Consider the following 14,480-nt stretch of genomic DNA (forward strand, 5'->3'; position numbering starts at 1 on the left):
CACATGGGCTATGATGATCTAAAGCTCAAAATAGGCCTCATCCAGAGACCTTTCCTGAGAAATCTGAGGGACTGGAATCAACTACTATTTGCTGAAAGGTTTTACCTTTGTGGTCCTCTTAAAAAGGGGTCCACAGGGGGAGACGGGGGGGCAGGCGGGGGGCGGGGGGGAGGACTCAGGGAGAGGGCACACTTTATTTCTTTTCGCCATGCGCGAAATCACTCTTCTCAGTCTTGAAAGCCTAAAAAGGAAAGAGAAAAATGTGAGAAATGGGGCTCACAGTTAGTCCTCTCCTGATCTACGTCCCGAAACTGGTTTTTGCATTCATGCCTCTAAGCTCCCTATCACCACAGAATTCAGTTGCGCATCAAGGCCCCGGCGCACCCCCAAGAATAAGAAGAACACCTTGAGACAGAATTTGACTCTGAAGGTTAATGGGCAAAATTTAGGCCACTTTATTGAGTACAGCAATGTGGGTGGTACTGGCTTAGGTCAGTGGTGTCCAAACTTTTTTCAGAGGTCCAGATTTGAGGAAGTGAAGGGCTGACCAAAGTTGTTGAGCTTGAGGAAATCAACTGACACAGGGGCCAGATTTAACCGGATTAGGACCCTGAAAAAATGGACTTTGGGCATGCCTGGTTTAGGCATTGGCAATAACTCCTGCCTGCCTTGTAGGAAGTCTGGAAGAGTAAGCCACCAACGGAGGGCGCTCCATCAATGGTTGTTTTTTAAATTTATTTAATAATTTTTTTCAATACAAACAACAATCGCAAAAGACACATACAACAAAAACCATAATAACACTAATAACACAGTTTGACAATTCAGATTTGGATACACTGATATACCTAGGACTACACCTTTTTAACAATATTTCCCCGCCTCTCTCTCCTCCCCCTACTTCCCACCGTTTTCTGCCTTATTGCTTAAATATTCCTTCCAGATTTCTTCATATTTATCCATTCTTAATTTGCATTGACATGCAATTCATTCGTATGTAGCTAGTCTGTCCATATTATCAATTCATGTGCTCAATGGAATCTTTTTGCGGCTCTTCCAATTCATCAAAACAAGTTTTTTTTGCTTCTAACATAGAACAGTACATCCATATATTTTTTTTACGCTTTGTAATCTCCCACGTTTCCAGAATATAACTTAGAATTAAATTTAATTCCGCTAAATAACAATTTTTTTATTACTCTTGCTATAAATATCCTCACCCCACACCAATGTAGCACTTGACCCAATTGGTAAAATCTCTGATTTTATCCAATTTATAGAATATCCCGATATTCTGCTATAGGTTTTTATTTTTGGAATTGTATCTTCTGGTTTTGTAATAAATAAAAGGATATCATCTGCAAATAATACACTTTTGTAATTGTTGTGTTTTACACCCTTGATATGCTCATCCTGAATTATTGCTCTTGTTAATGGTTCCAGGCAGAGATTAAATAATAATGGAGAAAGAGGACATCCTTGCCTCGTTCCTCAATTTAAACTAATCACATTTGAAATTCTTCCATTTGTAACAATCCAAGACGTTGGGTTTTTACAACTCATTTTAATCCAATTACAGTATTCTATAGGGAAACCAAATTTACGTAACACAAACCCTATGAATTCTTTATATATTCTGTCAAAAGCCTTTTCTGCATCTAATGGCAATATCATAAACTCCTCTTCATCTTTGTTTAAGTTTATCAAATCTATTGTTAATCTGATGTTATCTGTAGCTTGTCTTGTTTTTATAAAACCTGTTTGATTATTAGGTATCAAGTCTTGAATAACTTTTTGTAATTTTGCTGCCAATATTACATACAAAATCTTTGCATCCACATTCATTAATGATATTGGTCTATAATTTGCACATTTAGTAGGGTCTTTGTTAGGTTTTGGTATAATCATTATTAAAGCTTCATTGAATGTTGTAGCAGATATACCTTTATGAGCTATTTCCTTATAGACTTCTAGAAGTCTGGGGACTAGTAGATTTTTGAATATTTTATACCATTCCATAGGAAAACCGTCTGGTCCAGGTGATTTCCCAATCTCCATTGTTTCTATACCATTCTCAATATCTAATATATTTAGGGTGCTGACAGCTTATCTTTTTTATCTTCCTCAATAGTTGGTATTTTGATATCTTGAAAGAAGTTCTCCATTTCTGATATATTTTCTGGCCCTTCATATAATTTTTTGTAGAATTAAAAAAGATCTTTATTGATATCTATTGATGAGGTCGCTGTGGTGTTATTTTCATTTCTTATTAAGGGTATTATTTGGTTCGCTTTCTTTTGTTTTAGACGATTAGCTAGAATTTTTGTCGGTCTTTCACCCTGTTCCCAATAGATTTGTCTTAGACTTAGTAGGCTGAACTCAATTTTTTGAGCTAGTATATTATTCAGTTCTAATGTTAGTTGTATTCTTTCATATGCAGCATTAGATGGGTTATTTGACATATCGCCCCATAGTCTTTTTAAAGAAGTTTTTAGATTGTTTTAATCTTTTCAGCTTGGCTTTGTTGGCAGAGAAGGATATTATCTTCCCTCTGATGTAAGCTTTATATCCTTCCAATTCCACCAGTCTTGACGTTGAAGATTTGTAGTTATTTTTAATATATATTTGTGTTTCTTGGGTTATATATTGAATGAAGTTTTTTTTCCATATAAGAATGATATATTAAAAGGATCCACTAAATTCCACTGTATCATATAGTTATTAATTGTCTCTCTAACCTTTGTCCTTTTTTTCCTGGCTACTGATGAGGTATCCATCTGTGGATCTAAAATTTCATTAAAGTCTCCACCCATTATCAACTGCTGATACGATAGGAAGCTTAATCTCTTAAAGCAATTGTGAATAAACTTATGGTCATCAGTGTTTGGGGCATAGACATTTACTGTTGCTATTTCTGTCCCTTCTGTTTTAATTACAATTATTAAGCATCGACCATCTTCCTCTCTTATTATATCTTGTATTTCATAAGGCCAGCCTTTCCTAAACAAAATTGTAACTTCCCTCCACGACCTTCCTCCAGTCCATAAATCATTAAATAGGTTTTAATCACCTTTATTTTATGCTTCTCCTTGCATTCTTGCTGTGGAGCTTCTCAGCATGTCTGGAGCTCCATCAATGGTGACCAACTGAAACTCACCCCGGGGTTCCCGCTGGGTCCTGGCATGGCCTAGCCTCCCATGTAGACTTTGGACGAGATCCGGACTCGTGGATTCCTTTACCGGAATACCCTTGTACCTGGAGGGGCAGGTAACGGCTGCACCTCCCCTCCCCCACATTTCACTAAGCCAATGCCTAACCGCCAAACCTTACAAAGTTGTGACAATTGCTAAGAGGTAGGCAAAAACCAAGAGGCCAGTACCAATTTGCCAAATGGAAAAAAAATCCTACTCGGCCCCTGTTCCAAAGCAGGCGACCAACGAAGTCCAGAGCAAGGCCAAAGCACAAACCTAAATCGAGGGCGGGTGTTTGACGGCGCAAACCTAGGTAACCCCCCCCACTGCCTTTTAAAGGCCCCCCTCGATCACACCACCACTCCCAAGGGAGGGGGGCTGCACCTATGGCCTGTGCGCAACGTGGACCCTCAATGAAGAGGATCCGATATGCTGAAAGAAATCCTACTTACATGCTCTCGCTACTTTCACAAGCACAGAATGATCCAAGCATAGGAGATCCCAGGCCTTCTAGAGCTCTGGCGACCAATGAGCCAGCAGAGGGAGATGTCACAATGAACCTTCTGATGCAGCACCCCCCCCCCCCCGGGCCCTGAGAAAACCAGCAGCCACAAGCCCTGCTCCTCTTAAGGGACGCAACTAAGTTTTCGCATATGGTTTTCTTCCATGTTCCACTTTTTATAAATATGTAGAATGTGCCTATTCCTTTAAGTTCCAGCTGAAGCTGTTCCTGCACTTTCGGAGCACTAGCTATCTCCTACACCTGTCCCATACCCTCCAACATTTCTCCCATGCAAATAGGAATGTCTTATTCCATGATGATGATGATGATGATTCTGACTGGGTTGTCCCAGCCACGCTGGGCAGTTTCCAACATATACAAAAACATAATAAAACATTAAATGTTAAACACACCACTTCAATATCATGTCCCAATGCTCTAAAGTAGAGCTTTTCAGACCGGCGAGAGCCAATGGATCTGCATGGGTGCAAGGGCCCAGCCAGCAGGGAATCAAACGTATGAATATTCTCTGTGTTAGAGGGTAAGGGCTGCAAATATGTGCACCAGTTCACCTGAACTGGGCAGGGGGTGAGTGAGGTTGGGGCTGTGCAGACACACAGGTGGAGCCAATCCAGCTCTCCCACCTGTGTCCACACAAAGCCCCAATCTCACCGCTGCCCCATCCAGGAAAGCTGCAGCAGCACCTGTATTGGGGGTGCAGCTCTGCCCCATGGCACCAACCACGACTGATCAGGGCAGACATTTATTTCAACGCTAGCATGGTAATTTGGGCTTCTTGTGAGACTTCTGGAATTGAATGAAAGGGAGAAAAATAAAAGTAGGCATTCCCTATTTGTTTTCTACTACACAGCTATGGTGTTGCTAAAACGATCCCAGGCTCCTGTCTTCAAAGCTGAATTTTAATTTTCTCCTTAGGCAAGCCAGAAGAGGTAATATGAATTATATTTATCCGTAGAAGCTATTATGATGATAGCAAAATATTATTGCTTTCTTTAACACATTATATAGATTGGAAGTCCATAAAAGTTCATAAAAAGAAAGAAAATGTATATTGGGGATTGCTTTCTTGAAAGCATCACCACACCCAAGATGGGAGTAGCCAGGGAGGCGAGGGGGGGGGGGAGCTGCCCCCTCTAAATCAAATAAATCAATAAAAATACTTAACTAACTGACCAATTGCACCACAGATAACTCGACTCTGCCCTTAGCCTCCAAAATAAAGCCTGCCCCACAATAAATGCTCTTTGCACCTATGGCTCCTGGTATCAGTTTTCCAAATCTGGGATGGTGCTTTCAAGGACGCAATTTCAGCCACATTTATTCTGATCCTTATGAAGAACTGCTCCCTTTCCCTCTTAACAAATAAATTGCCACAGTGGCAGGTTTGATCCCCAGATGGGCCAGTCATATATTCCTGCATTGCAGGGGGTTGGACTAGATGATCGGCTGGGTCCCTTCCAGCTCTACAGTTCTATGCTTCCTATGTTCTCAAGCTCCCCTGGTGCCAGCCAGGTGTGGCCAACTCAGTTTCCTCAAGTACTTGAGGAATGGCAGCCTGTCATAAGAGGATGACAGCTGATGGGCGGCAACAAGCCTCTCCTATCTGCTGGGATTGCCAGACAGCATACTCTGTGCATGCTCAAAGATGCCTGTTGCTTACAGCTACAGCCATCTCATTCTAGTTTGCGTAAAGGAGTTTCTAGCCCAAGTATCTGCCAGGGAAATAAAAGGTCTGGAAAGGTTAACCTCGCTCAGAGCGGCCAAGGCTTAATAAATAAAGCTCATCTCGCTTTATTGGCGTCATGTGGCCAGCATGACTAAGCCGCTTCTGGCCAACCAGAGCAGCGCACAGAAACACCGTTTACCTTCCTGCCAGAGCGGTACCTATTTATCTACTTGCACTTTGACATGCTTTTGAGCTGCTAGGTTGGCAGGAGCAGGGACTGAGCAACGGGAGCTCACCCCGTCGCGGGGATTCGAACTGCCAACCATCTGATCAGCAAGTCTTAGGCTCTGTGGTTTAACCCACAGCGCCACCCGCGTCCATTACAGCTACAGCCATCTCATTCTAGTTTGCGTAAAGGGGTTTCTACCCCAAGTATCTGCCAGGGAAATAAAGGGTCTGGAAAGGTTAATCTTGCTCAGAGCGGCCAAGGCTGCATCACTTGGGAAGATAGTACTCTTTAGTATTTCGTATCCATCTCTTAATAAACAACACAACAGGGTGTCCTTTCAACCATCTTCAGATGATAGAGGGGAGCTAAGTTTCAACCATTTATTTTATACACCTTTGATTTTCACAAATTTAAGCAGGCATGTTAAGTCTAGGAGCTCAATTCCAATAGCCTTTCCTAACTAAAAAAACTGAGATGGTTTTTCCACGGCAGAAGTTTGGTGGGTCAAAAGTGTCAGAGCCACCTTCTGAATCTTCTTATAGGAGTCCTGAAAATGAATTGTGCCTCTGAGGGCACCACACATTCAGCAGCGCTTGGGAGAACAAAGAGGGAAGGGCAGGTCTCCTCCTTCCACCATTGAGATATATAAGAAAAAGAGAGCTCTGTACAACTGCACAAATCCAGTTCTGATCAGAAACTTCCACATGCAGGTTAAGAAGTGGGAGGAAACATGAGGGGAAATGTCCCTAAATCAGGCAGGCAGGTTGACAGACGCTTTCTGCACTGCTCTCCCTTGCACTTTTGACTACGATGCTATACGGAGGGCCGTTCAGTGCAGGATCCTGCTTCTGCTCTGGTTGCTTGAATAGAAATGGGGAGACTTTTTAAAAAAAAATTCTATGTTTCCCTCCCTATGTTTTTTTTTAAAAAAATTCTATGTTTCCCTCCCTGCTGCCCAAGGGTTTGTTTTTTTCAGGGTAGAAGGAGAAAGATTATCCCCACCCCAGGCTAGGTGGGGATAATTTTAATTTTTCCGGACAGTAAGGGAGGTGTGTGAAAAGGGAAGCGCGTGCACAGGCTGCATGGACACTACATTTTGAAAGCACGCGGGCAGCAGCCCGGTCTTGGCCGCAAAGAATTCTGGGCATTGTAGTTCCCCCCTCCCATAACTCCCATTCCCAGCAACGGGCTCGGGCTGCTGGGCTCTCTCCGCCCCTTGGTCCCCGCTCCTCTCTCGGAGGAAGGGGAGCCGGAGGGGCCCCGGGAGGCGGGCAGGGCCGCAGCAGGGGCGGCAGCACCGGGCTCCCTCTCCGGAGGCGAGAGACCGGGGACAGGACCCCCCCCCAGGGTCAGTTCTGTTGCTAACGGCCCCCCAACGGCTGGATCCTTCCCTTTGCCTCTCGCCCTCCCTCCTCCAGCGCTGCCCTGGGGGGGGACAGGGGGGTCTTCACTCCTCTAGGCACCATGCTTGCCCCCCCCCGGTCCTGCGCTGTGGGGATGGAGGGGCTGCTTTCCTGGCAGAGAGCCCCCGGTCCAGCCCCTGGGATTTGGGGGGGGGGGGCTGAGCTCCCGTCTCCATCCCTGGAGGGGCATCACTGCTGGGGGGGGAGTGTAGTGGTTTGGCTCGGGAGAAGGCAGATTGGGAGGTGGGGGGGCAGCTCCGGATTCATGCTTGGGGAGGGGGCAGAGCCAAACTATCTGTGACACAATTAGTCAGTTAGTTATTTACTTGATTTAGGGGGGCGCCTACCCCCCCCGCACTCCTGGCTACACCCATTGTTACGGCAAAAATCTGGGTGCGAGGCTGCTCTGCCACCCAGCTCATCGGACTAAGTCCGTGGGTCCCTGCGGAGGAAAATGAGCTCAGCCGGAGACAGGAGCAAACTGCAGAAGATCCAAGTTTATTGGCCAACAGGTTCAAGACGAGATTGAACCGTGAGAAAGGGGTAACATGAGTTTTTGAAACTTCCCTCCATGTCCCAGAATACAGTGCAAAACACGTCATGAATACATTAAAGAGAGGTTTGGTTACACAGATTACATCATGAATATATTAAAGGGAGGTTGGGTTACACAGATTAACATATGGAGGAGGGAGGGGGGAATATGCAGAGCTACACCGGATTAACATAAGGAGGAGGGAGGGGGGAATATGCAGAGCTGGAGATATGCACAGATAAACACTTCCTGGGGATGAGAAAACAATGGTCTCAAATATGCATAGTCTGGCACCTGACATTGCCTGGAGGAAAGGCTGATCAGAGCAAACTGGCACGTTGATTTTCTATGAATTTTATAGATTTTAGTCCCTTTTGACATTGACAATTGGAAATAAATTGATATATTGTAGCGAAGAAGAAGGTGAAGAAGACATGCCCCCCCCTTCCGTAACAGTCCCCCATTCGGAGATAGATTTGCATTAAAGTTCTGTAAGAACTTGCAAATCTTTTCTCCGCACCCTAAATCTCGGTGAAGGTGGGGTGCCGTGTGAGTGGGAATAGGCCCTAATGGAAAAGGAGGTTGGTTGAGCAGGGCAACAAAGGAGGGAGCAACACGGACCAATACAATGTATGTTTATGTTATGTAGATATGCACTAAATAATAACTTTGTATCTACCGTACTAGATGTGTGGGTTTGTGCAAACCTGAAGGGGACTTGCAAATCATGCCTCTTAAGGCCATTTGCAAGTATAGTAGTGCAGATAGCTGGGTATAGGATATCGCATAAAGGAACACCTGTTGTATTTTGTTCAGTAGTGGTCTACGCTTTACATTTAGCAGGAAGGTCCACTATTGACTGGAAAAAAATGCAGTTCGCTTTGCCCCCCGCCATTTTGTGTTCTCAGGTGTCAAGGTAGCTCTTCTGTGGTCTCACGTGTCACAGTAGTGGCAATCCCTGGTGAATCCACTTAGGGCTTTCATATTAGCCATGTTGCCTGGCACCCATCACAGCTGGCACAGGTTTGGACACGTCCTGAGGGAAATGTCTTTACCTTGGCCTTTCTATGGGGTTTTATTTTAGAGGCTCTGGTCAACAGTCATGGGAAGTTGCTCACTTGCACTTAAAAGGACCAAAAGCTAATTGCAGCCTGGATACACATGCCCAATTCACACTGGGTCCAATTTGAATTTATCTTGCCCCATGGTTCTTAACTCTTCAAACCAATCTGTTAAAAGAAAACCATTCTTAAAAGGGGCATTTGTCCAAATAAGTCAATTTAACTCTATAAGGGATCATTCCTGCTAAATCAAGGCATATACACCTTCCTGAAGCTTCTCCTTGGTAAAGTGAGTTTTAACACATTTTAAAATGGGTAGGGAAGGTTGGCAGTGTGCCAGGTGGGACAGCGAAATGTGGTTATCTAAACATTGAACTACACAATAGCCTGATCCATTTGAAAGCATAAAATGTATGAAAATCCTCCATTGGGGTATAAGGAATAAGACAGTATACATTAAACATAAGACAATTACACACACACAAAAAAAAAATTCTTCCCTTTGTGGAAATAACACTGTCAAACACATTTCAACATTCCTACATAATAACACATAATACACAACAAACTAATTAAATATCAGTTGAATATAAGAGTCAAAAAATGTCCTTGCAATTCAACTCCTCCCCTCTTTGTCAGCCCCACTTCCCCTTTGAAAGAAATTTGTTGTTGCAGGTAATAAGTCTCGTGGTAGCGAAGCTTTTCATTGGATCTGTAGTAACACACTTGTAGAAGTGATATCCTGTAAGGACAGGGTGGACTTAAAAGACACAGTTAAATAATAATAAAACACACACACAAACACACACACACAATGACCTATGAGGAACCAAAATAAATAAATGCTAAGACACAGAATTTTAAGAGATCTGAAGTAACAATGAAAATAAAAGAGTGTTTCTTGATGTGACAACATCGGCTAGAGTGTTAATAGCAAAATACTGGAAAATGACTTAATGGCAATGTAACTTTGTGCAAGTACCTTGAACTAGCCAAAATGACAGAATTAATAAGAAATGCTCAGGCAAAAGGTAAACAAATACCATTCCACAAACAATGTTTGGTTATGCTTCAATTAATTTCATAGACATCATGAAAAAACGGATTAAATAAATGGAAACAGATTATTTATAACTAATACAGCAGGGATTTCACAGAACAGAAAGAAAGTTAATACAGCAGGGATTTCACAGAACAGAAAGAAAGTTGTTGTGGGAGAAAAAAGGGACAAACACTTTGTTATCGGGGTTCACATATCCTGTTAAAAGGGAAAATTATTTCATGTGAGAAGCCTGTCAGGAAATGCTGTTCCTAAAATGCACACAAACAAAGTCTGTGATTTAAATCCCATTGAGGGGTGGAATTCTTTGATATTTACCTGTGAAAAGAATTTGGCATGTTAAGATTTCAAACTTGGGACACATTAAGAGTGATTTCTCTCAATGGTTCCAAGTTTTACATAAACCTCCTCCCCCCCCACAGTTCCCCCTCCTTCCTCTCTCTCTCTCTCATTTCTTTTCCTATCCTTTTTTTTTTTTTGCTGATCTAGTCTCTGTGCATGTGTGGAGTTCATGTCTCAGCAAACCTTTTATACTATTGAAATGTTGCATCTTTTGGCAAAATTAGAATTTGAATAAGGGAAGGGTAAGGAGTAGATTTTAAAAGAGGGTTAGATTTAAAACAAAAGAGAGAAACTCAGCAATTGAAGTATTAACCAACAAAGCTAGCAATTTCAGCCCAAGCAAAGCGACTGCTTCCTTTATGTACAGGAAAGGGCTAATATTCCTCTGGCCATTCGTGGAACAATGCCGCGCCCTTATATATGGGAAAAAATGGCCAGAGTCAGAATTCATAGGATTTTTTAATTTTTTTTTTTTTAACATTCTAAGTTTTTCGGCCTTACCATTTGCAGACAAAAATTTTCCTGCCCCTTTATTTACAGGATTGGTCAAGGCCCATATGTATTGGTCTGATTTTCAAATAGTAGACAAAATGATAAACAAAATGATAAACACTGTAATCACTCAAATGCTTGGTATTACCAGTTGTGCTTCAAAACATCACAGCTTCACCTCTCACCTTTTTAAAACTAAAGAGCAAAGCTAGGCTGAATTTCAACTCCATCACCACACCAGAATTTAAGAATTACCCTGCAATGCTTGCGGACACATGTCCTTCCACACAGCCACAAATTGGGAGAGTTGAAAGGGACCCTGGGGTCATCTAGTCCAACCCTCCAAAATAAAGGGTTCACAGCAAGATTTCACAGCAAGATTGGTACTACACACACATACTTATGTACACAGGCACTACTGGGGAAGAGAGCACAATCAGTGCTCCTATCATGTACTAAGGAAGAGGAAAATAAAAAATTCCCAACTTATACAGAACCCTTTAGCAGATCTTGAGATTAGTTTGAGTTTACTTCCTTAGACGTGCAAGTTCCTTAGAGTGCAAGTTCCTAGACAAATGATCTTTAGAGAAAGATTGAAGTGAACATTTTCTTAGTTAAAACAGCCATAGATTTGATTTAAAGGGAATACAAAAGTGACAATTTTCCTGAATTTGCAGAGGAATACTGTAGACTCACGATCTGAAAAGTTGCGGCAAAGCAAGAGGTGGGGTAAACATTTGCACCCTTCATTCTCATCTTGTCTTATTTAGGACTGATAAGGTCCAGCATAGCTTCCTTAAATTTAAAATTTTGAAGCAAGCTTGCAGTTTAAACTATGCGCGCTTAAGAAAGGCAGTCTGTCAGAGACAGAAGGAACAGACAACACACATAACAGACAACATGTAAACACACATATTCTCATATATGTATTAACACACAACACACATAACAGACAACATGTAAACACACATATTCTCATATATGTATTAACACACAACACACATAACAGACAACATGTAAACATATATACTCTCATCCTTTAGTTGGTTATTGCAAGGAGTTGGGCTGCTTCCTTTAGCTTCATTAAGTGAAATTAGTAGGAAGGTCCCACATGGTTTTAAGAGCCTCCTTGCCTCTTCAAACACCACCAGTTAACCAGCCGGCCAACGCAATTCGGGCTTGGCGGGGGCGGTGCTGGCGGGCCAGATTTCAGAACAGAGGTCCTCTAATTTTTGTTTCAATAATAATTTGTGGCCAGGAATCGACTTCCAATACGTGATGACAAATTGTAGAGGAGAGTCAGGGTCCTTCCGGGACTGAGATGGCTTTCTAGAAGCCTTCCTCCCAGAGTGAGCCCGCTCGTGTTTGGAAGCCTGGGTACCCATTTTATGTTTCACGCGTGTCTAAGTGGAAAGGAAGAGAGGGAGAGGTCGGTAAGGATTGGTATATCTACGAGATTGGTAGACCTAATACAGGGAATTATAGTGAGCAGGAATTTATAGTAAAGAGGGTTTCAAGTCGCTTGGCAACTTTAGTAGGGTTTTTTAAAGAGCTCTAGCTATCCGGTATATTTCCTTCCTATTTTCCTTTTCTCAATATCCTGGGGTCCTTCTTCCACTCTGCCTGATCCCGCCCAATCCTCCCTGGGCTATCCCTCCTGGCAACCTCCTACCTATCGTTAGACTTCTCAGGAAAGGGGCCCTACTGGACGCCCGCGCCGTGCGGTGCCAGATCGGGTGATCCCTGGATAGGGTTCTGGGTCGAAAATCCCCCTTGCTTTCGGAAGCGGGCTCACAATAAGTGGCTCCGACCGGTGCGGCTGGGATTGGATAGAAAGCAAGACCACTTCCTGCCCCCTAGCAAGGACGCTCGGGAAGTTCGGAAAAAGAACTCCAACCCCTTGCTTTCAACTGGGATACCCGTTGCGGAGAGTCGGCTATCTTTCAAGTCGGGTCTCTCCGTCTTACTTTCGGGCTCCCAATTGGTGCGGCTGGCTGGAGAAATATAGAGAAAGAGATAGAGCTCAGAACCCCCCTTTTGGGTCGAGCAGCAGTCCACGGTCTCTCTCACCAATTGGACCAAGAGACAGGCGAGAAGGAGCGATAGAGAGGAGGGCAGAGAATTCAGTTGCCAGGAGATTTCCACCCCTTTCCCACCAGTGCACTGGGTTTTTCCTTTTCCTTATACTCACGTGTTTTCCATGATGATCCCGGGATTGATGAGTAAGCCGGCTGGATCCCTCTTTGCTCCCCAGCTGAACTCCTGGGGCTTTCGATTACCGCCCGGAAGATGGCCGGGGGTCCAAAGGATCTTCCCAGGCAAAATGGCCTGGTGCCGGCTGAAGATTTCGGGGCCCCCGGTCAGCAACGCGGGAGAACCGCATGCCCCACATTGGGCAGCCAACTGTTACGGCAAAAATCTGGGTGCGAGGCTGCTCTGCCACCCAGCTCATCGGACTAAGTCCGTGGGTCCCTGCGGAGGAAAATGAGCTCAGCCGGAGACAGGAGCAAACTGCAGAAGATCCAAGTTTATTGGCCAACAGGTTCAAGACGAGATTGAACCGTGAGAAAGGGGTGACATGAGTTTTTGAAACTTCCCTCCATGTCCCAGAATACAGTGCAAAACACGTCATGAATACATTAAAGAGAGGTTTGGTTACACAGATTACATCATGAATATATTAAAGGGAGGTTGGGTTACACAGATTAACATATGGAGGAGGGAGGGGGGAATATGCAGAGCTACACCGGATTAACATAAGGAGGAGGGAGGGGGGAATATGCAGAGCTGGAGATATGCACAGATAAACACTTCCTGGGGATGAGAAAACAATGGTCTCAAATATGCATAGTCTGGCACCTGACATTGCCTGGAGAAAAGGCTGATCAGAGCAAACTGGCACGTTGATTTTCTATGAATTTTATAGATTTTAGTCCCTTTTGACATTGACAATTGGAAATAAATTGATATATTGTAGCGAAGAAGAAGGTGAAGAAGACATGCCCCCCCCTTCCGTAACACCCATGCTTCTGCTTCTTTCTCTGCTGTGGCTTATAAGCTTAGTTCCTATGGGATATTTTGTAGATTCATACAATCCGTATTTATGATGGCTCCTGAGCCCGGGCTCTGTGGAGGGAGGGTCTGCTTTCCTGGCAGAGAGCCCCCGGTCCAGCCCCTGGGGTTGGGGGGGGGGCTGAGCTCCCGTCTCCATCCCTGGAGGGGCATCACTGCTGGGAAGTGTAGTGCTTTGACTGGGGAGAAGGCAGCTTGGGAGGTAAGGGGCAGAACCAAGCTATCTGTGGCACAATTAGTCAATTAGCAAGTATTTTTATTTATTTACTTGATTTAGGGAGGCAGCTACCCCCCCCCTGCTTATTTCTTATTTCTTCACTGTGCCTTATAAGCTTAGTTACTATGGGATATTCATGCATATCTGTAGATTCATATAATCCATATTTATCATGGCCACTTTATAACCATAAGGCTAAAATAGAAGGGGGGACCCCAATAAGAGGCTGGGATAGAATGAATGACACTGGCTGAAAACTGATTTCCCGAGAGTGAAATCCTAAACCGCACTTACTCGGGAATAAGAGCCACTGCATTCAGCAGGACTTGCTTCTGAGTATACAGAATTGCGCTGGATGCTACTGCAATATTAGTGGTAGAATTATTCTGAGATTATTCTCATCGTTTTGCCTGGCATTCTTACATGTACCGTATTTTTCGCACCATAGGGCGCACCGGACCATAGGGCGCACCCAGTTTTTAGGGGGGAATCAAGAAAAAAATCCCCCCAGCCCCAAAGAGCAGCGTACAGGCTGCGCACAACCTCTCCCTGCCGGAGGGGTTGCGCGCGGCTATGGAGCAAGCCAAAGCAGCAAGCGGGATGGATCCCGCTCGCTGTTTTGGCTTCCCCTTTAGCCCCGTGCAGCCTCACCCTCCTGGGAGAGGCTGCATGGGGCTAAAGACTCCATA

At 44.0% G+C, this 14,480-nt stretch overlaps 2 protein-coding genes across 6 annotated transcripts in view; both read right to left on the reverse strand.

Annotated features, from left to right (window-relative positions):
• Positions 1 to 14,480, reverse strand: part of LOC309367269 (uncharacterized protein) — a 47,674-nt gene that overhangs the window by 25,066 nt on the left and 8,128 nt on the right. The gene's annotated exons all lie outside the window — the stretch shown is intronic.
• LOC309367239 (uncharacterized protein) overlaps positions 1 to 14,480 on the reverse strand; it is a gene marked incomplete at its 3' end in the record, with an annotated part of 45,985 nt that overhangs the window by 22,632 nt on the left and 8,873 nt on the right. The window contains exon 1 of one of the 4 annotated variants that reach the window (XM_081906648.1): positions 106 to 443. The exons of the other annotated variants lie outside the window; for them this stretch is intronic. Coding sequence (XP_081762774.1) covers positions 106 to 210 — 105 coding nt within the window. The 5' untranslated portion in view covers positions 211 to 443. Of the gene's footprint in view, positions 1 to 105; positions 444 to 14,480 lie in introns of those variants that run through there. 4 annotated transcript variants of the gene reach the window in all.

Source organism: Podarcis melisellensis (assembly GCF_964234715.1).
Source record: "Podarcis melisellensis genome assembly, chromosome: 3".
NCBI lineage: Eukaryota > Metazoa > Chordata > Lepidosauria > Squamata > Lacertidae > Podarcis > Podarcis melisellensis.